The sequence below is a fragment of the Musa acuminata genome, chromosome BXJ2-9 (genome assembly GCF_036884655.1).
Source record: "Musa acuminata AAA Group cultivar baxijiao chromosome BXJ2-9, Cavendish_Baxijiao_AAA, whole genome shotgun sequence".
Classification (NCBI taxonomy): Eukaryota; Viridiplantae; Streptophyta; class Magnoliopsida; order Zingiberales; family Musaceae; genus Musa; species Musa acuminata.
In genome coordinates, this window is record NC_088346.1 from 40028390 (window position 1) to 40051912 (window position 23523).

A 23523-nucleotide genomic window follows, 5' to 3' on the forward strand; every position below is an offset into this window, starting at 1 on the left:
CCAACTAATTCTTTTAACACGTACTTAAAAAGAAGAATAAAAAGAACTATTTCAAAGACTCGTTCAAATTTCTACGTTGGCATGTACAGTTCTTTTATTACATATTTAGCATTTCTCATCGACATCCTTAATAAATAGCATGGAATTTTTTTAGAAAGATTAATTACATATAAAAATAGCATCTACATTTCATTAACAAACTTGCATAATACGAGAAAAAATCATGAAATATTTTTTTTCAATAAATTATATATGTGTTCTATCTACTTAAATTATGTCGATGTTTGCGATCAGATAGATTCGAATAAAATTTAAATTTCACTTCGAGATCGAGTCTTTTGAAAATCTAAATATGTTGCTTGAGTTTAAGATTTAAGTTTATCATCCATATTTATTATGAATTTCACTTTGAGAGCATCATATTTATAATTATCTATATTAATATAAAACTATATATATATATATATATATATATATTGCTAAAATTATGATAATATTTTTTTATTTTTTTAAAACTTTATTTTAGAGGTGATGTATCAAATTCAGGATTGATGATTTAAAATAAATTTAAAAATACTTTTTATTTTTAAACATATTTACGCGTGAGTATTGGATTTCCACTCGAAATTAATTATTAATTCTTTTCGTTTTCTTTCTTTAGCATGTCTTGAATTAATCTACGCTCGAATCGACGTCGTGGATCGCGTGGCCTCTCCGTCCATCTCTTTCCTCCATTCATCATCTTCCACGTTAGCCTACGAATCAGGATGACGACGCGAGCCGTGATGTCCCTCAACAAACATTATATCGTTTCCTGGCGGTCTTGCAACAGAAGATCCTTTTTCTACTTAAGTCGACGGGTCATCGCGTAACGTCTTTACCCATCTCTTTGTTCATTCACCGTCCATCGGTTTCCTCCATTCGTCGTCTTCCACGTTTGTATCCGAATCACGATGACGACAACAAGCAGTGTTATCACTCGAGAATATTATCGTTTCCTGGGAGGATCCTTATTCCAACGTATTTTACAGATAGGCCACTCACGTTTGCGTATTGTGTTTGCAGTCCTGTGCGAGACCCCTGTTTAACAGCTAACGCCCATCTCCCTCCTCTTCCGCTCCTCCTCTTCCTCCAACGGCCCAAAGCCGCGTCTTTGACCTCCTCTGCGTTCCCCTTCGCGAATTAAACCCACGAACCCTAGCGCTCCGGTAAGAGAAGAGGAAGAAGGAGAGAGGTTGGAGAGGCGGCGGCGGCGGCGGCGGCGTCGTCGGGCGGCGGACGAGGACGGGGAATGGGGCAGTGCTATGGCAAGAACATCTCCGTCGTCAGGGACGGTGGGCGCCACCGACGGCAGACTCCGACGCACCCGGACAACGGTGTCGATGCCGGGGTTGTTCCCTCCGCTGCCGTCACCCCGCTCCGCGAAAGTAGCGGCCCCGCCACCCCTGTTCACCAGTCCTCCACCTCCTGTCCCAGCCCCAACCCCCAGGACTCAGCCGGCCCCCTTCCCGCCGGGGCCTCCCCCTCGCCGTCCAGGTCCACCCCGCGGCGATTCTTTCGCCGTCCCTTCCCGCCTCTGTCGCCCGCCAAGCACATCAAGGCGGCACTCGCCAAGCGCCTGGGCTCGGAGAAGCCCAAGGAGGGGAGCATCCCTGAGGCCGTTACGGGAGAGGCAGAGCAGCCTCCTCTGGATAAGAGCTTCGGGTATGGGAAGAACTTCGGATCCAAGTATGAGCTCGGGAAAGAGGTGGGGCGGGGGCATTTCGGGAATACGTGCTTGGCTACGGCGAAGAAGGGGGAGATCAAGGGTCAGACTGTTGCTGTCAAGATCATCGCCAAAGCTAAGGTGCGGTAGCATGATGTCTTATAAAAGAACCATTTCCTCTTTTCTCTTTGTTTTTACTTCTTATTGAGTCACCACCTACGTAGTTCTTCATAGAAATTGGAGGGTGCACAGTGCAGAGTAATTGGATTCATTGATATAGTTCCGATCCATCTTACCCAATATATTACACTCCTTAATTTCGTCATGTTTGTATCCGAGTCTGAATGATGTTTGCGTTCTATTTATTGAGGTTTCTATGGATAATAACTGCTGGATTTTATTGAGTTAAGTACAATAACACATCATTTTTGTCACAAATTTGCTATCAAGATTTTGGAGACCAAAAGGACTGCGGAGTCAAAATCCACATGGCCCATCAAGCATTTTGCAGTAAATTATGTCACACATCTTAAATTTTGGTGGTCTTGGATTTGTTTAGAAGATCTTTTCCATTCATATTAGTCACATAGCACAATCTAAGAAGTGAGAACTTTATTTTTTCAGTTAGCCCTGGTGCAATATATAGCATGGTTTTGGTTTTAGCTTCTTTACCTTTTTATTTGTTTGACATAAAAGGTGTATTTTTTTCTCAACTAGACCTTAGAGCTCCACTTAAATTGATTTATAATCATGTGGCTTGTTGTTTCTTATGGCAGATGACAACAGCAATATCGATTGAAGATGTTCGTAGGGAGGTCAAAATTCTGAAAGCTTTGTCCGGGCACAAAAGTCTTGTTAAATTTTATGATGCATGTGAGGATGACGTTAATGTCTACATAGTCATGGAGTATGTCAGTATTCATTTCTTTTTCAGTTCTTTTGTAAGTTGTTATGATATACTGGAATATATCTTCTTCCTGAATTGTGCATACAATGATATCTCTGACCAGATAAGAAAAAATGATCTGCCTTTGTTTTTTAAACGGCTGTACTATAAAAGGAAGTATTACCAGTGAACATTCTTCTTTAGATAATTAAAATTTCTAATTCCTTAGATCTATTGAAAGATGCAGTATCTTAAAAAAATATGGCATAAAATTGATCTTTTAACTGATTTTTTTATCATAGTTTTTTGAATTTTCTACTATGTTTTGGTGATTGTCAAGCCTGTTAGTTTAGCTGTCTCATAATTTTAACTAGCTCGCCCTGCTTTTCTTCTCAGATTATGTGAAGGTGGAGAATTATTAGGTAGAATCTTAGCCAGGTATTTAAAATTACTCCATTTTAGTTAATTTGTTTGCAAGAGGAACTTCATTTTTGTTTTAATTTATCATGGACTTGTGAGATCTTTAATTCCTGTCTTTCCAAAGAGGTGGAAGGTACACGGAGGAAGATGCAAAAGCAATTGTTCAACAAATATTGGGTGTAGTAGCATTTTGTCATCTTCAAGGTGTTGTGCATCGTGATCTAAAGCCAGAGGTTTACCATGAATTTTATGTTTGAGGCTTCATAAATAAGTTTGAAATTAGCTGCACCTTTTTCTGTGCATTTTCCTTTTCTATTAAACCTATATTTGTTGCTGGTGTTATCTTCTTTATGTTGTAACAGAATTTTCTCTTCACCAATAATGATGAAAATGCTCCGATGAAGTTGATTGATTTTGGTCTTTCTGATTTTACCAGACCAGGTACAACATGGCCATGTTTGTTGTATATATATTTTCTGATATTTCATGCATTAAGTCACATCTTCTCTAGCTTATTTGCCTACTCCAGTTTCAGTATCTCCTTTAGCTACCTGATTATGGTATATCAGTTATTTTTTCCCTATTACTGTACTTGCATTTCATGTCTGAGGTTTAACAAAAGCTTCCTATGTATGATCATGCAGATGAAAGGCTAAATGACATTGTTGGAAGTGCATACTATGTTGCTCCTGAAGTATTGCATCGATCATACAGTAATGAAGCAGATATGTGGAGCATTGGTGTTATAACTTATATTCTGTTATGTGGAAGTAGACCTTTCTGGGCACGAACCGAATCAGGAATCTTTCGCTCTGTTTTGAGAGCTGATCCTAATTTTGATGACTCACCTTGGCCTGCTCTATCCCCAGAAGCCAAAGATTTTGTGAAAAGGCTTTTAAATAAGGACTACAGGAAAAGAATGACAGCTGCTCAGGCTTTGAGTAAGTTGCTTGTTTCATAAAATAATAATTGGTCATCAATCATATTAAGTTACTATTTTTGGAATTCAGTATATATCTGACTAATACATGACATGTCTACTTTCCCTCTTTTTTTTTTCAATCTCTTTGTTATTTTTCCATTTGAAAGCAAATATGTTCTTCCTTTTGTGGCAGCTCACCCTTGGTTGAGAAAGGAGCAGAGTTCAATTCCTTTGGATATACTTGTATATAAATTAATCACATCATACTTTTGTGTTACACCACTGAAACGGGCTGCACTAAAGGTACATGTCATATAGTGCTCTACGATTGAATGCTGACATTTTTACTTGACTTGCCAGTTTAACTTGCTACCAAAACCTTATGATGCTTGAGGAGTTCTTCATCTTCATGCTTTTTATTTTCAAGATTTACCGTAAATTCTAAATAGGCTATCAATGTTCTGGTCACTACCATCATATACCACATTGTTACTTATTTTTCATTGTTTTCATAAAAGTTAAATTTAGTTAATAAGCCAAATTAGAACCTTAAAGATATTTGTCATAAGTCAGTGGCAAATTGTGGTAGCAACTTCATCTTTTTTCTTCTTATCTATTCTTAGCTGAACCTGACTAACTTTTCATTAAACTTTTGAAATGTTAAGATGCAAACTGAATAAAATTAAAAAGGAATAACAGAATGGGTTCAAATATAAAAGAGAAGTCAGAGTTGATGGGGAGTAACAGTAGGAGGGAGGTTCGGCCTCGATAATGAACTCAACTTTCCTTGATATGATACATCTTAGTTTGAGTTACCTTATAGTCAGGTGTTTTTGAAGGTGGGTGCAATATATGCAGCTAAGCGGGTGGCAAGCATAATGGATATATGGCTTGTGGTAAGTTGTGTGGTTGACATTTATTTTAACACAGTACACCAAAAGTAGAGAATAAAAAAAATAAAACCAAGTGATTAAGTCAGTGTATAATTGGGTCCCATAAACAATGGTGTTATTGACATGACACTATATGTTTACTTAAAAGACTGTGTAGCAATAAACATGTTTTATTTTCTGAGAGATTAAAATTTAAAAACAATATGTGCAACCTGCCCCCACCTCCACCGCCCAAATTATAAGATGATTGGTGGAAGCGAATCTCCAGCCATACATATGGTGCATCTGGATTTACTTAGTTCACTTGACAGAATATGTATGTGATCACCATACCAGCCGCATGTGGTTGTCTATACTTTTCTAGGCTTCCTAGAGAGTATTATGTACCCAGATGACTCAAATGGGCAAGTATCTATATGGTGTGGCCATAAGGCTAGAACCACATGCATGCCAACTTTCCCTTTTCTTACTATCTATTTTATTTATTGATCTATAATGCATAGATTCATTTTGAACCAACAAAAAAGGAAAAAACAACTAACAAGTTACAAGTATTTAGTTGCTTTCCTAGCATATATTCAGGATAATAAAGAAATTTTGTCTTGAGGATGGAAAACTCCTTGAATTCATAAAACATCACTTTCACATTCTTTTGCCTGGGATACATGGGAAATTAAAGATTTTCGATAAATATCACTTGTTCTTTGTTCTTTTTTTGGTGGAAGAAAGTGCTAAACAAATCACATCAGTGCGATGATTCAGGAAACTTTCAAATACAGCAATTCCATTCATGTATCCCTTTCCACAATTTATATGAATGCCACAAATTTTTTGACTGAACAGGTCCAAACCTTTTTTAATACAACATAAGCAAGATGTGATTAAAACTCAATCCACTTATTCTATCTAACTGAAAATGATATAAACTGTTTCAGGTAGAATGCTTGTTGTAACAACCCACCCTCTTTTCTAATCAATTTCAACTTAATGTGATGTGAGAAATATAAAACCAGAAAACTGACATATAGGTTTTAATATATACGTCAAGAAGTGGATCTCCACCTTCCTATATGCATTAGTTTTAGGGGATCCTTTCTCATTTGTGATATTGATGCACAGATATTTTCATGTATAACATATGATAGATCCTCTTAAGCAACTATTCCATTCCTTGATTCATGTGGAAAGCTTGTAAAAAGGAAGTTAGCCTTCAAAAGATAAGGTCATGTGAATGAAAAGGATTGAGAAGTAACATGATGACGGAGAATTTATTAGAGAAAAGCACGGGAATGAGATGTAGGAACTGACATCTATATTTGAGACTTGGTAAGTGGTATGCTTGTTTACTGCTCGGTCGGCAAGATATTAAAGTTTGGTTCATCTCTTCTGTGCTTCGGTTTTAAGTCTATGCTGTGTTTTTCAGGTTTAACAAAATTATTAATGTGTTGTCATATATAAGCAATACATGGAATGCATCTTCGATATTACATCATCTATTTCTTGCCCCTGTTTATTAATTTTCATTGACTGAAGAAAAATAGTTTCTAACATATCACTTCTATATTCAGAGTGTCCTAGATGTATTCATGCCTAACTATATTTATAGGATAGATATTAGAAATTCTAAATTCTTTTCTGATGGAACCAAGAAATCTAGAAACTTGTTTTAATTCATCCTTTTTTTTCTGTACAGGCACTATCAAAAGCTCTATCCGAGGATGAGCTCTTGTACCTACGGTTACAGTTTAGTCTACTGGAACCAAATAAAGATGGGCTCATCTCCCTTGAAAACTTTCAGACGGTAGGTTTTCATTTTTGACTTCATTAAAGTGTTTCAGTTGGATGGTACAGTGTTAGAAGGGTTAGATTGTGATGTTTCATGTTATCCATCATGTTTCTTTTCCTTTCATATTGCCTATTTTTCATGTGGTGATACATATTTGTGTTATTTTGTTAATATTACATGTACTCCACGCAGGCACTCATGAAAAATGCAACTGAAGCAATGAAGTTGTCTAGGATTCCAGACATTCTGAATGCGGTGAGGCATGTGGTCTAATGCTATTTAATAGTATGAGGTTAATTTCCTAGAAAGGATTTTACCATCTAGACATAATCATCAGCTATGTTCTCTTTATGATGTTATGATCATAAGAAGAAGTGCATCTGATCTTGCTTCTCCATATTATTGATACTTCAGAGAGCATTCATTAACAATTAAGTGACTTTCTAATGTTGACCAAAACATCATCTGCAAATAGCATATTTTTGAAGACTGCCTTGCAGTGAACTTTATTCGATCTATTTTCGTTTTCTTGAGGCTTGAGTTAGACTTTTTGTTTTTTGATTGCTCTCCTTTATGTGAAAGTTTATATGTTTCCTCGAGTCAATTTGCTATTCTGAAAATTTTGTTCATCAGTATCATTTTCTTGGTCTTGCTTGTAAGATGTCTCTTAGATAATGCTTCTGCTGCTTGTGAAAATCTTATTGTGGTGAAAAGCAACACAATTGATTTTTGTGTAACTCAAATCTCAGATGGAGGCACTATCACAGAGGAGGATGGATTTCAATGAGTTCTGTGCTGCTGCCACCAGCCCGTATCAGCTTGAGGCTTTGGAACAATGGGAACAGATAGCCAGTACAGCATTTACATACTTTGAACAGGAAGGAAATCAGGTCATCTCAATCGAAGAGCTAGCTCAGGTACTAAATACTATTCCAGGATGTCACTATATATTTCTAATTAATTTGTGTCAGTACATGATCAGAACTGCTCCATGCAGGAATTAAACCTTCCAACCGCTTCTCATTCCCTTCTGCAAGATTGGATTAGAGAAGAAGATGGCAAGCTCAGTTTTCTTGGTTACACCAAATATTTGCATGGTGTAACCATCCGCGGCTCGAACACCATACCTAATTAAATTCTGTGACCACTGATGTGATTATTTGTTCATTCTTTACGCCACACAAAGTACTGCTGCAGTTTTTCCACCAGCCTCTTCTCTTTCCTTTAAGCTTATTTGTTCTCATTGCAATTCTTTTGAACTTGGCTTTGTAGAGAATGCTTGTGAAGATTAATCTGTAAAGAGGCCTGCATCATTGATTCAAAGCTTTGCTTTCCATGGGAGCAAGAAAAGTGGATGTTGCTTTGTAAGTTGAAGTACTTGGAAATGTGAGCTATTTTCTAGGGCAAGATGTAATCAGTTTATATATATATATATATATATATATATATATATATATATATATATATATATAACGAAGACATAATGTAAGAATGAAATGTACAAAGGAACTCAAATAAATTGTAATATTCTTTTGTTAATCAGATTACATTAATTTGTATCTGAGTATCTGATTTAGAAAAAAAAATATATATGTTACTCTCATGAATACATCACAATTAAGACATCTATTAGGAATGTATCAATACAGGGATTTCAATAAAGAATAGTGGTTCGGTTCTTAAAAGCTTTCTTACCCAGTGGATCTCATCCTCTTTAGGCCATTAAGATGTAAATGTGTATATTTGCACTCCAAAATATATTTTTAACGCAAATGAATAACTTTCATGCTATCACTAACAATCATGTAATTCATGATTCACCCAATACAATACAAACAAGAGCAAGTTTTCTTTCAAAATCTATCAAACATTGAGATCTTGCCAACATAACATAACCTTTGGATCTTTGTTCTTTAGATCATACAAAAATAATAAAATTTTAAATATTTGGTGTTAACTATATGAATCTTTTGTCGTACCCTTAATCGAGTTAAAAATATTTAAATCTTTATTTATAATTTTGACATTATTTTTTTTAAATTTTTTTGGTCTCTTTTCTTTAAGAAAAAAAAGGTCTCCCACCTTACATATACACCAGAATTAATTAGTTAGTGAGGTCATTAAGTCATGCTTTTACAAGAAAAAAATAAATATTAATCTCTCCATATGTTATAATGCTTCATGTATATTCATTCCTCTAGTTAACATACAATTAAAAGATTAGGTTAACTAACCATAACCATAATTAGCACCTGAAAATTACTGTGGTTAATTGTAAATTCTGCCCAACCCAGCCAAACAATTAATTGCATGTAATGATTCTACAAAACCAAAAAGCAAAATATGTGGCGTTATCTTTTGCACGTAAAAAGATATTTTAGATCATCAGCGACTCAAAACAACAGTGCATCAATAATTGCAGATGCAGTAAAACTCCGTATTTTCTTTCCTTTTTCTTCCTATATAGCTTCGAACAAGAAAAGGCGTTCAAAGATCAAAGTCAACTGTTTTCAGTGGCATGCATCAGGAGTCAGTCAACACCTTCGAAACATGGTCACACAGCGTGGTAAGGTCATTTTCTTCTTAGCTTCCAGAGAACGATTGTTTCAGCACTTGCAGTGATCCAGAAAACTGCAGCCACCTGCACATAACACATTTTATGCCAGCAGCATTACTGCTCGATTAGCTCTGGTTTAAGCTAGCTTTGATCCCATGTCAGATCAAAGAGGAGTTTAAAGATTTAGCCTGAGATTTTCCCCGCTTGCAAAGAACAAATAGAGATCTTGTATTGATGCGAATGATGCTCTCTTTGGCCGTGCAAGACTGTCAGGGAAGTCACCTGACCTGCTGTTCTTTGACTGATATCTGTTTTTATCGCCATCACGAGCGATCACTGTTTTCTTTTTAAGTTGACACGGTGCGATAAGCTATGAACTGTATCATCTAATCGACCCAAGTCGAGTGCATCATTCCTCTTGAACCAGGGTTTCATTGGCGTCGCAGTGAAGGTAATTTATTGGGCTATTAGTATATCGGATGATATTTGATATTTCTAAAAATAATAATAAAATATTATCGATAGTATATTGTTCTTGTTAGCCTAAGACCCATCGATCATTCAATCAATCAATCAATTAGGTTGGTTGGGTCATCAATTTCGTTTAATCTAAATCACCGATAACATTATTTAAACTAAAATTGATAATAATATACTCGTAAGGAATTTTATTGATGGGGATTTATTATCGATAGTTTCGTAAGGAATTTTATTGTAATTAAATTTTTTTATTGATAGATAATTATAATTAAAATTCAATCATATTTATAATATATCTTAACAAATTTATAATCAAGTCAAAAGTCCCAAAAGATTATTAGTGTTTTGTATCTTGTTCCCTATCCTCCTTAATCTATGGGTTCTTTATGCAAAAGAATTCCAGCCAAAGAAACCTTGCGTGTTTCTTTTCTTTTCAGACGAACTCTGAGCAATGTGAATTCTGCACTATTTTCATGCCCATATAATCTAAACTATAAGATGCATTCATTATTTGCCATCCTATAACAATATGATGTAACAAAATCAATAATGGATGGTTAGAGTACTGAATGGTCTTCCCAACTAATCCACACACAATCTTATCAGCCAGTGGTTGGCAAAAGTGAATTGTCATATGCAGATAGATATAAGAAACATCAACCATGCCTATCCAAATCAACAGCTTAAATTGTTTAACCAATCTCTAAAGTTAGGAAGCAACTCCCACAAAACATTAAATTTATGTGCTAATAATGATGATTGCTTGAAGAACAAGAGTGAGGCATCCAATATAGGCTTATTTAGGTCATTAATTAAACACAAAACAAGGGTGATCTGTGAGGAGGAGGTCTCAAATTACAAAATCTACATGGATAGGAGGAGAGAGACAGATTTCCAACTATGCATTTATTTTAATTTTCGACTATGAAAAATATTATTATGAACTTTGACTGTATGTTCTGATAATCATATTTAGTCTTATAAGGTACAGAGTCACTCCTCCTTAAAGACATTTTTGAAGTCCATCCATCTTGAAAAGATAAAATTAATTTCAAAGTTCATTTACAAAATCAAATTTAAAAATATCTATAAGTTCCTGAATTTTATTTTTTATTTTTTTAAAATTTGTTTAATGTATATATATATATATACATCTTTTTATAAAATCCAAAAAATATTTAACCTCTATTAAAAAAATTATGATCATTGGACCATTAGAGCACAGACATGGAACTCTAATTAAAAGTAATATGCTTTACAATAGATTATTATGATTGTAAGAATATTAAGATTCTTTTATAGTTAACTTTAAGATTATCAGCTTTTTTTTTGTACTATAATAATAATAATAATAATAATAATAATAATAATAATAATAATAATAATAATATATCTAACTAAAAAAGTTGCTGGGAAATGGATGAAGGGGTTGGCCTTTGCCGTCTGATCTCTTCCGTTCTATTTATTGTTTTCTGGTCGCCGACGGAGAAGAGCGAACGAAATCAACGCCCTAAAAGTCCAATTCCAACGCCTTTGACCCGAATCGCTCATCGTCCTCGATCTATATTAGTCCCCACTCCCCCTTCGCTTCTTGATCGCTCGCGCTTTCTACCTCTGCCTTGGCTTGGAGTCGGGAGCAGAGCTCGAGAGGGGAACCTCAGGGCGACAGCGATGGCGAAGCTCTACGTGCACACGGTGCCGCCGCCGGATCTGAACAAGAACACGGAGTGGTTCATGTACCCCGGCGTCTGGACCACCTACATACTCATTCTCTTCTTTTCCTGGCTCCTTGTGCTCTCCGTTTTCGGATGCACCGCCGGCATGGCCTGGACCGTCGTCAACCTCTTCCACTTCGCGGTAGGTGGCCTCTCCTTCCCTTCCTCACCCCGTTTTGGAAGAGATTTGATCTTCCCCGTTTTTTCCCGTTTTGGAAGAGATATTCATACGTTCATTCACTCGATCATTTATCATTCTTTCTTTATATGATTGTGGAAGATCTCGTTTCTAGTATTGGTTTAAAAATTAGGGTTCTTAATTCCTGGTCGTTTTAGATGTGAGAAGTTGGGACTTCTATAGATCGGGCTCAGCATCTTGACTGGGGAAGTGGTGAAACTCTCTCTCTCTCTCTCTCTCCCTCTTGTGTTGAGCTTCTTCATCATATATATGATTAAATCTGGCTCGAGATGATCAGTGCGATAGCAATAAGTTATGAAAGAAGCATGTGGACGACTCCAAATATTTCCGTTGAAGATTGTCACCGTTGGCACTCTTCATTATTGAAACTTTGCTTTGATACATCAAGGGATATTTCACCAACAAACTTACTTGCTAACGAAATGACCATTAGTAACTTAGAATGATTCATTTTCTTCATCTTTGCACAGATAGTATAATTCTACTTATGTTCGAACTGATTCACTAATAGTTTACTTTTTGATGTCTTAGAATTTGACTTGATGTCGTCATTATGATTCAACACGGTTGATTTCCATGCAAGCGTTTTTCGTTTGTATGGTTGTGTCAACCATGCTCGTATAATCAAGGTTTGAATTGTCACATATAAAATTGTGGATTGAACAAATCGAATAATTCTTCAAGAAAGTTCAGCAGATGTGGCCTTTGTTAGAGATTCTAAACCTTATGAAGCCAATAAGTTTATATGTTTCTTTCTTATAATTCTGGTGAACATTCATCTCCCAGAAAGGTCAGCAGCTGTGGCCTTTGTTAGAGATTCTAAACTTTATGAAGCTAATAAGTTCGTATGTTTCTTTCTTATAATTCTGGTGAACAGTGAATGCATCTGTAAGTAAGACTGACATCTATTGCACTATCAAATTATTTTCCATGAAGCAAGAGGATTGACAGATTAAGTTAGAAGTTTGTCATCGATGTTTAAACTAGTCAATGTTATTGTGTTTCCTGGTTTTCTTTAATTATAAATTTGCATATTTGTTGGTTATATAGTTATCACATATCTGGCATTTTGTTTGTCCCAATCTTATATCTCAATTGTTTCTAGGTTACCTATTACTTCTTCCATTGGAAAAAGGGTACTCCCTTTGCTGAAGACCAGGGTATCTACAATAACTTGACCTGGTGGGAACAGATGGATAACGGGAAACAACTAACACGTAACAGGAAGTTTTTGACTGTTGTTCCTGTTGTCCTGTGAGTACTGTCCTTTTGAATATCTCTTGCATATAATTTTGATGTTTTGCTTGGACTGAAAAATCATGGAAGACAACCTTTATAAATGGATAATGGTGTGGTTTCGTAATATGGTGTTACAAATGTTAAGGCTTGGATAATTAGTCATTCTTCTTGTTGCAGCTTAGAGAGTCACACCTGGAAATGCTCTTGACATCCCAAACACCATGAAGCTTATTCCTTGCAACTAGATATGCTTATGCCATACCATTTTTCAATTGATAAAAAAAGTCACCTTTTGATGGTGGTGATTGTTAGTGACGCCTCTGTCAGCTTGACTCGGTCCTTGGCCACGTGTGTAAGAATCTAGAGATGGCTCTGAAGGTGACTCGAATGCTTGCTCGAGAGCTGACCCGCAAGAAGTTCAACGTTGAGTGGGTGCTCGACCCAATTCCTTCGATGCTCAAGTTAGGTCCGAGATAAAAAGTGAAGCCATAGGTGAACAATAACTGACTTAGGTAATAGTAAATTAGTCAGCCTTTATAGCTGGTTAAGCCCAAAGGAATATTTTATAGTATGGATAGAATATTCCCTTCTAGGCAAACTGTTATTGTTGGGTCTGGGTGATTGTCAGGTTATCCGGGTCCTACTCTCCATACCAAGCTGGTAGCCACGTTGTCACGCACTTAGCTGGTTTTGCCTAAGTCGTGCAACACTCTTGCGTGTCCGTTCGTAAAGGTCAACCTCCTATGGTCCCTTAAGACATACAAAAGAGAAAATGGGTTAAAGAAAGTGTCCCACTCGGGATCCACAAGCAATCATTTCAGTAAACACTTCATAGCCAATGTAAATTACAACCAGACTTCACAAGTTCTAAACGGTCGCACAACAAAGGGTCTAAAGTAGTCCACTACAGACCGAAATCCCCACAAGTGCCCATATGACACAACCGTTGTTTGCAAGCCTAGGACGACCACAAAATGGGGTTGCTAATCCTACTGCCAGCCCTTTACATGTTGTGTAAAGCATGAACAAAATTGAAAGACACAGACATATATGAACATTATATCAAACACTCCGTTTACAGTTTTGTCCGTGACATTCTCCCATTTATTCCTTCGACGTTCTTATCGAAGTCTTTGCAAACGCTACATATTCTCGTCTTTGTTGAGTCTTCAATCTTCTGCTCTAGTTGCAATGCGCCCCTTGGCTCCCAGTTGGACTCCGTTGCTGTTGTTGAGTAGTCGAACTTTGATCCGCCATGTTGCTTCAACTCGCCAATGAGTCTGACTCTGGTGTAGGGTCGACTGAGTTGTGCTAATCCCTGTTGTTTCCTGTGGATCCCTCAGATAAAAGAAAAGACCATCCTTAGTATGTGCCAGTCTCTCAAATACCTCGTGCCGCTTGAACTAGGTGGATGCTTGTTGGAGCTTTAACGAGCATTCCCTTGCCGACTTTAAAGTTTTTTTATTCTTCCTTCGTATAATTTATCAATCGATTCTTCTTTCACTTAGTTGTCACTTCCAAGTAGGTTCACATCACTTCCGCTTTCGATTGACATTTTGTTAGGAAATGAAACGGATAATCTACTCTCAGTAGCACTAATCACTATTGATGAGAATTTGACAACTATTGTTTTCCATTCGATTTCTTCGAAGGATTTTTGAACTTGTGCAGAGCTCCTCTACTGGATAGATAAGAGAATTGAGATACTCGGTTCGCTCATTCTCTTAAGAGTTGAGAAGGCAAAGGTTACTTGACTTCACCCGCCTCCTCGAGGGTTGTACTCCATGTATCGAGCTGGTTACTAGCCTTCGCCTGCTCTTTGCTCACACTTTTGAAGCACTTGAAGTGTTTGCACTCTTTGCGTTGAGTTAGCTATTGTGATTCACCTTCTCAATACCATCAAACTTCTGGAATGTAAGAAGTTTTCACCCCAATTTGGAGCAAGTCTCTAGTATTTTTGGTCACCTCTGGGATTGTACCGTCTTCTCCATCATCTTTACCGCCTACTCTAAGTTGCAAGGGTACAACATTGCGTACTGTTTACTTTGTTCCTTGGTCAAGCACTCTTACATTGACCCAAAGTCCTTCACTTTCGGCTATCTTGATGAGAAGTTCGTTGACACCGGTTTTACGAAGTTCCTTAGCCTCTACCCTTCAGCTTTGTCTCGGTACTTGGAGTTTGCCTTTACATTCTCTACTCCTTCGATCCTTTTCACGACCAAGCGCTCTCCCTCCATGAGAGCAAGGGATCGATGACTTCACGGAAGTCCTGCTTTTGTCGTACCATGCCCATGGCCCTACTATCCGTCGCCTTGCATCTGTGTCCCTTTCTTCACGATCGGTAGATATGCCTCTATGGCATTGTGGCACTCCTCCGAGTCCACCTCCATTCTAGCCGTTACTTGGTTTTGCGTAGTTAAGTTTCTTTGGACTCGTTGTCGCTTTCTCGTCCTTTTCGACCCTTTGCTTCAACACTCCTGTGTTCTTTGAGCAGTTCCCTTTAGTCGATGGAAAGACATATTGCGATTCCTATGCATAGCCTCTGCCATCATGTTGCAAGGTTCGCGCTGATTCTATTCTTCCTATCTTCCTTGGTAACAATATTCGCTTACTTAGCCTTGTCCTCTAACTTACCAGGCTCCCTTAAGCGAATATGAGCTCTGGAGCAGTCCAAATCTCCAGTCGTTCCGATCATATCTCTACATGATCAAGTCCCCCCCCATGGGACTCACTAGTTTTTGGGTAGCTAAGTCCTTCCGGACTCATCGTCGCTTCCTCGCCCCTTTCGACCCCCTGCTTCAACACCTCTATGTTCTCTAAACAGTTCCCCTTGGTTGATGGAAAGACAGACTGCAACTCCCATGTATGGCCTCCGCCATCATGTTGCAAGGTTTACACCAATTTTGTTCTCCTTAGCTTTCTTGGTAGCAACGTTCGCTTACTCGACATTGTCCTTTGACTTGTCGGGCTCCCTTAAACGAATATGTGCTCTGGAACAGTCCAACTCTCCAGCCGCTCTGATCATACCTCTGTATGATCAAGTCCCTCCCCCCCCCCCCATGGGACTTACTGGTACTTGCATTCGATATTCTCCCTCGGTAATGCACAACCCCTATATGCTGATTACCAAGGCTTTTATCTGATGCAAAATTCGATGCACGCACAGAAGACTCGCCTCTGCGATACTATGACATTCGCTCCTTGAATCCATAGCCTTTCTTACCGTCGTGTTGTTCATCGAAGTGGAGCTCCCAGTAGCTCTCGATCATACCTTCGTATGATCTAGTCCCTCGCAGGACTAGTTTTGTGTGTATCGCATTGTCACGAATTGTTCCACCACGATCCATTGCACCATGTCGCCTCTTAGTGACATCTCCATTGCATTTTGATCATTGGGGAAAAACTCAAATTGTGATCCCTCCATGTGTGGTCTCAGGCAACACATCGTAGGGCTTCTTCCACCTTCGAATGTGTTCGCTCCTTTGGCAATCAACCTTCGTCCACCCACTCTCGGGTCACACCTAGACGAAGCACCGCTCTAGGATAGTCTGTCGCCTAGTAGCTCCCGAAGTCCACCGACTTTGCTAAAAATGGTGCACCATTGTCTGGATCTTGGGCCTTTGCCCCCACCAGCACAATCTCCGCTACGTATTACTTCCTTTATGGCAACTTGAATGGCAGCACTGTAGCATATTCTTTAAGAGTACTCGTCTCTACGTCCTCTTGCCCCGTGCCAAGGCCTTCTGAACCCAACTTCGCCTCCGCAAATTGAGTCGCCTTGGTTCATTTGTCAAATGCTTCTCTGAGATAATATACATATGCCTCGAAGCTCCCTTTGTCTTTGGCACCATGTAGAATGAGTTTGTTCCATCAGAACGAGGGACCCATGGAATAACATGATTCCGTACTTGCCTCTGCAAGAGTTTATGTCCTTGACCTTTGTCCAAGAAAAGCTTCGTGCCTCCGCTTCATGTTTAATCTTCTATGCCAACTCCCTTCATGTGGCTAGGGTCCTTCATTACGTTGCACCCAAGTTGCTTCGCTCCTCGATTTGCATTGAGTTGATGGTGGCGCTCGCACCCATTATTCCATGGGTTAGTCCTCCATCGAGTCTGATCTCCATATCAATACCTTCATTTTTTGTTGTCTCGAATCACTCCCCCACTTGATCTTGTAATGCATCCATTAATGCATTACCTCATGCGAGATCATGCGATAACTCCTTGTTGATAACTTCTCGCCACTCGCTCAGTCAACATGTGCGGTCCGTTGTCTTGAGGTTGTTGTCATGAGATAATGCATTACCTCATCCACTCATTTTTTGTGGGGTTGTTGTTTTGAGGTACTCCTCTTAAACATGTGCGGTCCGTTGCATATGATTCTCTCTTTGGAAAACCGAGACTTATCCCTCCAAAGGTATCTGTCCTGTTAGAACAACTTCTCTCTTCATATCATTCCCTTTAGAATTTTCGGAGATCACTATCCCCTTAGACTACTCCACCCTGCTGAACCAACTATGTATTGTTCTGCCCCCACAAATGCACTTGCTAGATTGGGACTCCTCGCCAATACAGTCTCTACTGCACCCCTCAAGGCCTAGCAACATACTGAATTCGCTACACACTTCGCCTCATACGAACGTATCCTTCTCATACCGAAGAGAAAGTTTCAATGTTCCATGGCGTCGAGTTTCAGTCGTCTTAGGATGGCCACGAACATTCCATCGTTCGTATACGAGCCCTTGCATGAGTACCGAATTCTTTAAGTTAGCAATTCCTCTCACCTCTGTGAGCTTTGCATAACTCTTTCGGTCATTGAACAACCCATTCCACCTTGCATGGTCTCATCCTTTACCAAGCGCCTCGCTTGCCTTGAGCACCATTAAGTACGGTTGCCAATGTCGAGCTAACTCAGCCATCCCAACCTTTGTGCACTATGCATTCTTCCCAGCTTGCTTGTCTTCGTGGTGCCTCTTGCGCGAAGGGTTGGCCATTCCTCTGAATGTCAATCTTAGATGCCCGCTCCTCTGAGCGACTCTTTTTCCCTATATCTCAATGCAGCCCCGCTAGGTTCCCTATGTTTGCATGCCAAATGTTTCTATGAGTGCCTATCCCGCTTTGATATCATATGTCATGCTTTAGCTGGTTTTGCCTAAGTTATGCGGCACCTTTGCGTGTCCGTCCACAAAAGTTAGCCTCCCCGAAACCTTCTATGGTCCCTTAGGACCTACAAAAGAGAAAATAGGCTAGAAAAAGCGTCTCACTTGGGATCCATAAGCAATCATTTCAGTAAACATTTCATAGCCAATGTAAATTACAAACAAACTTCACAAGCTCTGAACGGTCGTACAACAAAGGGTCCAAAATGATCCACTACATACTGAAATCCCCACAAGTGCCCACATAACACAATCTTTGTTTGCAAGTCTAGGACGGCCACCAAAACCAAAGAAAATGAGGCTGCTAAGCCTATTTCCAGCCCTTTACATACTGTGCAAAACATGAACAAAACCAAAAGACACGGACATACATGAGCATTACATCAAATACCCTGTTTACAGTTTTGTCCGTGACAACGTGACGAGCTACAATTGGGGGGGTGAGTTTTCTCCCGTCACCTATGTATCCAAAATATGTGCACAATAATACCCATGATCTTTCTAGCAACACTTGCGTATACTGCTTTAGAGCATTTGGTGTTGCTCTTGATTTGGGAATTTATGCTTTAATTAATTTGTTATACTTGTGCCACTGGTTATCATAATTTTTTTTTTTGACCTTACCCACCTTGCTGAAACTTAAGCATGCCATCATTCTGTTCAATTTGAAATTTGATTGGATTTGGTTGAGCCTGTTCCCACCAAAAGGTTTTAGTCTTGTCATCTTCTTAAGATTATTTTCTTGACTTATCTCTATTCATGCATTCTTCAATTTACCTATTCTCCAAACAAGGTTTTAGTTACACTGCAATTTTCTTTTTCTATTTCCCCCTGTGCTATGAGGAACTTGTTGTTATATCACTCAGATCATGATTTCTCTTGCATTTCATTTATAAATTTTACAAATATGTGAATGCTCTTTCACTTCAAGAATCAGGAGTTTGTTTTTGTTGTCATTATAATCATGTTTTACTGATATAGTCCAGATTTTATGTGATGTTTATATATTTAATTTGAAAGAGTAAGATGGCACATAATGGAGCTTTCGAGATTCACTTGTTTGTTTAGAATTCTCTTATATCTAAAAAATTTTGGCAATGGTTTTGTGATCCTTGTAATTTTTTTTCTTCGCATGAAACTTAATGCTGAGTTTTCACATAATTGTCGGATCAAAGGTTTTAGTTAAGAGTTAGCAATACCCATGTGATCAAACTCCGTCTGTATCCACATGAATTTAGCATCCATACAGGTTCGACATCTACTTTAGAATCTAGCATTTAAGCATTTTTTTTATCAAGGATCACTTATAGTAATTATCATCTTGCATATATCATATTAATACAGATTCAGAATAGAACATAACTTGAAAATGAAAACGCTTATTTGATAAGTTTTTGACCTATTGTCAATCTAACGGCAACTTGCTAAGTTGATGCTGAAGTTCCAACACAGGCAAATAAGTCAAGGACTTGCTGTGGGGTTTAAAAGGCTAGTTGGTGGATAGAAAGATCTACTTTATGGATCAGGGTTTAAGCTCAAGCAACAGTACAAAATCCTCCTAGATCTAGGATGAGTCTAAAGCCTGAGGAGCTAGTCACCTGAGACCATTATTTATTATAATGTCATGAATTTACAACCAAGAAGTGTCTAGATACTTTTGGTGAGATTGCAGTTAGAAACTGCTGAGACTTAGATGCTCAGCCTTTTGCCATGAGTTCTTTGCAATAGTTTGAAAGACCTTGATGGGCCTTAACATCTGGGTAACTCTAATATTTTAAAAGCACAAATTGCTCGTTCTAGAATTTTGAAGTTATGCATATTCATTTCTAAATAAAAAACTTGAAAAAACAGTAAGTTGAAACATAGGAATTCACATTTGCTTCACTTTTCCGTTTATATTTTTAAAAGGATTAAAAGAAGATCCAATGTTTTATCAGAAAATGGTTGTATGTAAGGTTCGCCGTACCGTACCGTACCGGCGTTTCGACCCAGGCTCGGTACCGGTACGGTACGGTATACCGCTCGGTACACCCAGGTGTACCGAGCGGTACACCCAGGTGTACCGAGCGGTACACCCAGGTGTACCGAGCACTGTACACTGCTACAGTGTTACGGTACACTGCTACAGTATTCGATACGGTACGGGGCGGTCCGCGTACCGCTAGCCTGTTGGACCGGTACGTACCGCCCGTACCGGACGGTACAGTCCGGTACGGCAAACCTTGGGTTAAACATCCACTACTAAAAAAATAGTATTGAAATGTAAGTTTTTAGTTGATAATGTGGTGTTTTGTCAAACCAATCCCTGATCAGACCAGGGGACCCCCAAAATATTACAAGATTTAAAACCATGGTTGAACATCCGTAAAGCCAGCCTCACATCTCCGAGAGTTGGAGAGAACATTTTATACATAGTGTTGACAAAGTATTGAAGCCCAATACCACGGTCTGGTACGAATAACGGACAGGTTACAATTTCTGTAATGGATGATATAGATAACTAAAAGGTAATTATTGCTGACTTTACACTAAGGCTAAAACTAACAGTTGTTCCTTTGAGATATGTGTACATTTTTGACATGATGAAATTTTTTTTTGTCACTTTCATCTTTTTTATGTAAAAATCAGTAGGTACTCTGTGAAACATGTATAAAACATGCTGGATTTCTGGCAATTATTTTGTGGGCTCAATTGAAGCTTCATATGTACATGACAAATTAATTGTATCAGCATAGACCGAAGTTTCTCCAGTAGTCTAGTACAATACATTTTGTTTTGTGGCATATTGTATGCTTAATGCATGACTTTCCTATTTTTATTTTATCTTCTCATTGTGATTTATACCGATACAGTAATGCTATTCAGCATATCTGTAATTGTTCTAAATAAGCATCTTTGTGTTTTAGCATTTTAAGGTAAATTGCTGAAGTCTGCTTCAATTTCTTGCATCCATATAAAATGGTTTTTCTACTAAGTGTATTTTGTTTTCTGGCAGGTACTTGATAGCCTCGCACACAACCGACTACCAACACCCTATGCTTTTCCTGAATACAGTTTCAGTAGCTGTTTTGGTGATTGCCAAGTTCCCAAACATGCACAAGGTTCGCATTTTCGGAATCAACGGGTAAGCAGCACCTCACATGAAAGATTACTTGGTCGTGATCTTTTTTCATCAATCGCTGGATCGATAGGTAGACCTTATACACCTAGTAGATAAAACCTAATCCTGCATCGATGCATGGTGCCAAAGTCATGGTTTGTGATTGTGTACAGAACTACTAAAGAATGTAGAAGCGGTTGTTGTGTTGCTTTTTGCTATCTGTATTCTATCTATGAACTCTTATCCATCTATTTTTATGAGTATAAGCAAAGTGGTGTATTTTTTAGCTGTTAGTCTACTATTCTGGTTTGTGCTGTTCACCATAGATTATGGGTTGCATATTTAGAACTAGCACAAGGTTAAAATAGAAAGAAAAAAAAAGTCTAATCCATGAGTATGTTTCCTCAATTTGGATTGAGTGTCCGGAGATGGTATGTTTTTACTTGTGATGAAGCCCTGTTACTATGTAAGTCAACCTTGCTAAGGTTGACTCAATGTTGACCTACTGTTTTCCATTGCTAAAATATCAGCCTAAGTAACAACAATCCATGGAACTGGTGTTAAATTGGGGTTTGGAGATCCCTAGCCAACATCAAGTAGCTCTGGGTTATTTTTTAATAGAAGATAAGGTTTTCACAATTGCCTAAGAAAATCTCTAATAACTAACTCATTTGAGAAAAAAATTCTTTCTAACGTGTATAAATAGAGTTTATGTTAATGAAATTTGACAAGTTTATTTTTACCACGTCTTAATTTATTATGGTATTAGAGTCATCTCTTGCCTTAAGTAATATTATCTTTTTCTCCTCCAATGATAGTAATTATTCTGATTTCCTCATTGATTGCCATATCCATGCGGTCGTTCTTCCTAACTCTGAGTTAGCTATCGGTTGTATCCTATGACATTTCTCCCAACTTTGAAGTCGACCATGGTCGACGCATTCTGTCGTATCCTGTAATTATCGTCGTCCACATCTTGGTGAATACCTAATCTATTAGTGGATTTGAGGGTGTGACCAAAGGTGGAGCCAAGGCAAATGAGGAAGCTCGAGGGGGTGGAAAAGGGGCTCATTGTTGCTAGCAAGGATGATGCCGAGGTGAATATCAAGCCATAACATCCTGTCTCTCATTTTATGGGACCTCTTGTTAACTCAACTCTAATGGATCCTACCCTATTGGGTACTAGATCTTTATCTATTTACTCAAGCCTATTAGATTAGTGGATCTCTATCCAATAATCTCTTATTAACTCTTATTGAATCTCATTCATAGGATCAAATAATTCAGGGGTTTATTGGATATCCAATAAGATAAGAGCTTCGACGGATATTTTATATTTGAACCTCTACTCGTTGCAACACCTACCATATGTGTGTAACTCTTTAGGCTCAATATCGAGCTGGCCATGAGTTATACTTATCAGAACTCCTTCTGGATCAGTGAATTATTATCTGTATAATAATTCACTCGACTCATCGACTATAGACGTACTAGATCACTACGCTACAGTCCCTAGACGATACAAGGGAATCCAATCCATTGGACCTGTCTGTCCTCAGTTACCGTGTACTTATAGTCCCTCATTCATCTAATACACCAAAGATCGTATATCAAACATGGTGCTGTCAGACCCATACAGTTTCTACTCGAGTCTCGCTCTAATTGGATTCTCTTAGAGAACTCTTTCTCTCTCAATCTGAATGACCTTGACCAAGAATTTGTTTGAGCAAGAACATATGAGATATTCCTCTCATGACACTAAGAGCAAATGATCCTCTATCGACACTCAATTACTTTCGTAAGGTTGATTATCATTCTCGAGAACCGACAATACCATATCTGGAACTTCCAAACCTGTAAGTTCGGCGTCAAAGAATAGAGTACTTATACAAGACACCTTTGGCGTATCAAGTCTAAGGATCAGACACACAACTGAGACTACGAAATCGTTGTCTAATGTTAGGTATCATTACTCATCCAGCATTTTATAAGCGAATCAATCAGTGAACTCATTCTCTAATGAGCACCTGCACTATACCTCTAGTATCCCCACACGAGCGACTATGAGACCAGCCGTCTCCATCATATGGACGAGTATACAGTGCACCGGTTTCTTTGGTTATCTCGATGTCCTTCTCGAGTAACTTATGACCGGGATGATTTAGGGTTTGTGTTTAAAGGCGAATCAGTCTCATTATCGTTATCTCATCATGATCTGATTCCTATTGCACAGATCCAAGGACATCACAATATATGTTTGCAATAAGCAATATAAAGTGAGAAAATACTATAATAATAATAAGCAAAAAAACTGTATGTCATCACTTACCTGATTAACTTGTAAGGCACCGATTGACACATCAATCCTTAATATCCAAGACTAAACTACAAAAAATTATTTATGAATTTTGTCAAGCTCTAAAAGCCTGGTACATCGAACTTGGTTCATTTTTGTCATCAACT

General features: G+C 38.2%; 2 protein-coding genes across 4 annotated transcripts; both read left to right on the top strand.

Moving 5' to 3' along the window:
• Positions 1–1102: 1102 nt before the first annotated feature.
• On the top strand, positions 1103–7962 carry LOC135623428 (CDPK-related kinase 3-like). Of its 3 annotated transcripts, XR_010491378.1 has the most exons (12): positions 1105–1846; positions 2482–2612; positions 2988–3029; positions 3136–3244; positions 3374–3452; positions 3656–3952; positions 4127–4236; positions 6520–6627; positions 6805–6867; positions 7362–7529; positions 7610–7797; positions 7885–7962. XR_010491378.1 is itself a non-coding variant. In XM_065126386.1 (11 exons), the coding sequence occupies exons 1-11, from the start codon at positions 1292–1294 to the stop codon at positions 7745–7747; spliced, it is 1800 nt and encodes a 599-aa protein (XP_064982458.1). In that variant the 5' UTR covers positions 1105–1291; the 3' UTR covers positions 7748–7962. The 3 variants fall into 3 exon arrangements, 1 of the variants encoding a protein (XP_064982458.1); XR_010491379.1 differs by lacking the exon at positions 7885–7962 and having other exon boundaries at positions 1103–1846; positions 6805–6872; positions 7610–7749; XM_065126386.1 differs by having other exon boundaries at positions 7610–7962.
• Positions 7963–11086: 3124 nt separating this feature from the next.
• On the top strand, positions 11087–21346 carry LOC135623429 (uncharacterized). The gene is made up of 3 exons (XM_065126387.1): positions 11087–11506; positions 12669–12817; positions 20956–21346. Exons 1-3 carry the CDS (start codon positions 11321–11323, stop codon positions 21086–21088), a joined length of 468 nt encoding a protein of 155 aa, XP_064982459.1. The 5' UTR covers positions 11087–11320; the 3' UTR covers positions 21089–21346.
• The last annotated feature ends 2177 nt before the right edge of the window (positions 21347–23523 follow it).

What these genes read in the sequence shown, in the direction of transcription:
- LOC135623428 (XM_065126386.1), top strand. Translation starts at nt 1,292, where the DNA reads ATGGGGCAGTGCTATGGCAAGAACATCTCCGTCGTCAGGGACGGTGGG. An exon ending in AGATCATCGCCAAAGCTAAG is followed by an intron (nt 1,847 to 2,481) that starts GTGCGGTAGCAT and finishes TTCTTATGGCAG; the next exon opens with ATGACAACAGCAATATCGAT. An exon ending in CCCTTGAAAACTTTCAGACG is followed by an intron (nt 6,628 to 6,804) that starts GTAGGTTTTCAT and finishes TACTCCACGCAG; the next exon opens with GCACTCATGAAAAATGCAAC.
- LOC135623429 (XM_065126387.1), top strand. Translation starts at nt 11,321, where the DNA reads ATGGCGAAGCTCTACGTGCACACGGTGCCGCCGCCGGATCTGAACAAG. An exon ending in TCAACCTCTTCCACTTCGCG is followed by an intron (nt 11,507 to 12,668) that starts GTAGGTGGCCTC and finishes AATTGTTTCTAG; the next exon opens with GTTACCTATTACTTCTTCCA. An exon ending in ACTGTTGTTCCTGTTGTCCT is followed by an intron (nt 12,818 to 20,955) that starts GTGAGTACTGTC and finishes GTTTTCTGGCAG; the next exon opens with GTACTTGATAGCCTCGCACA.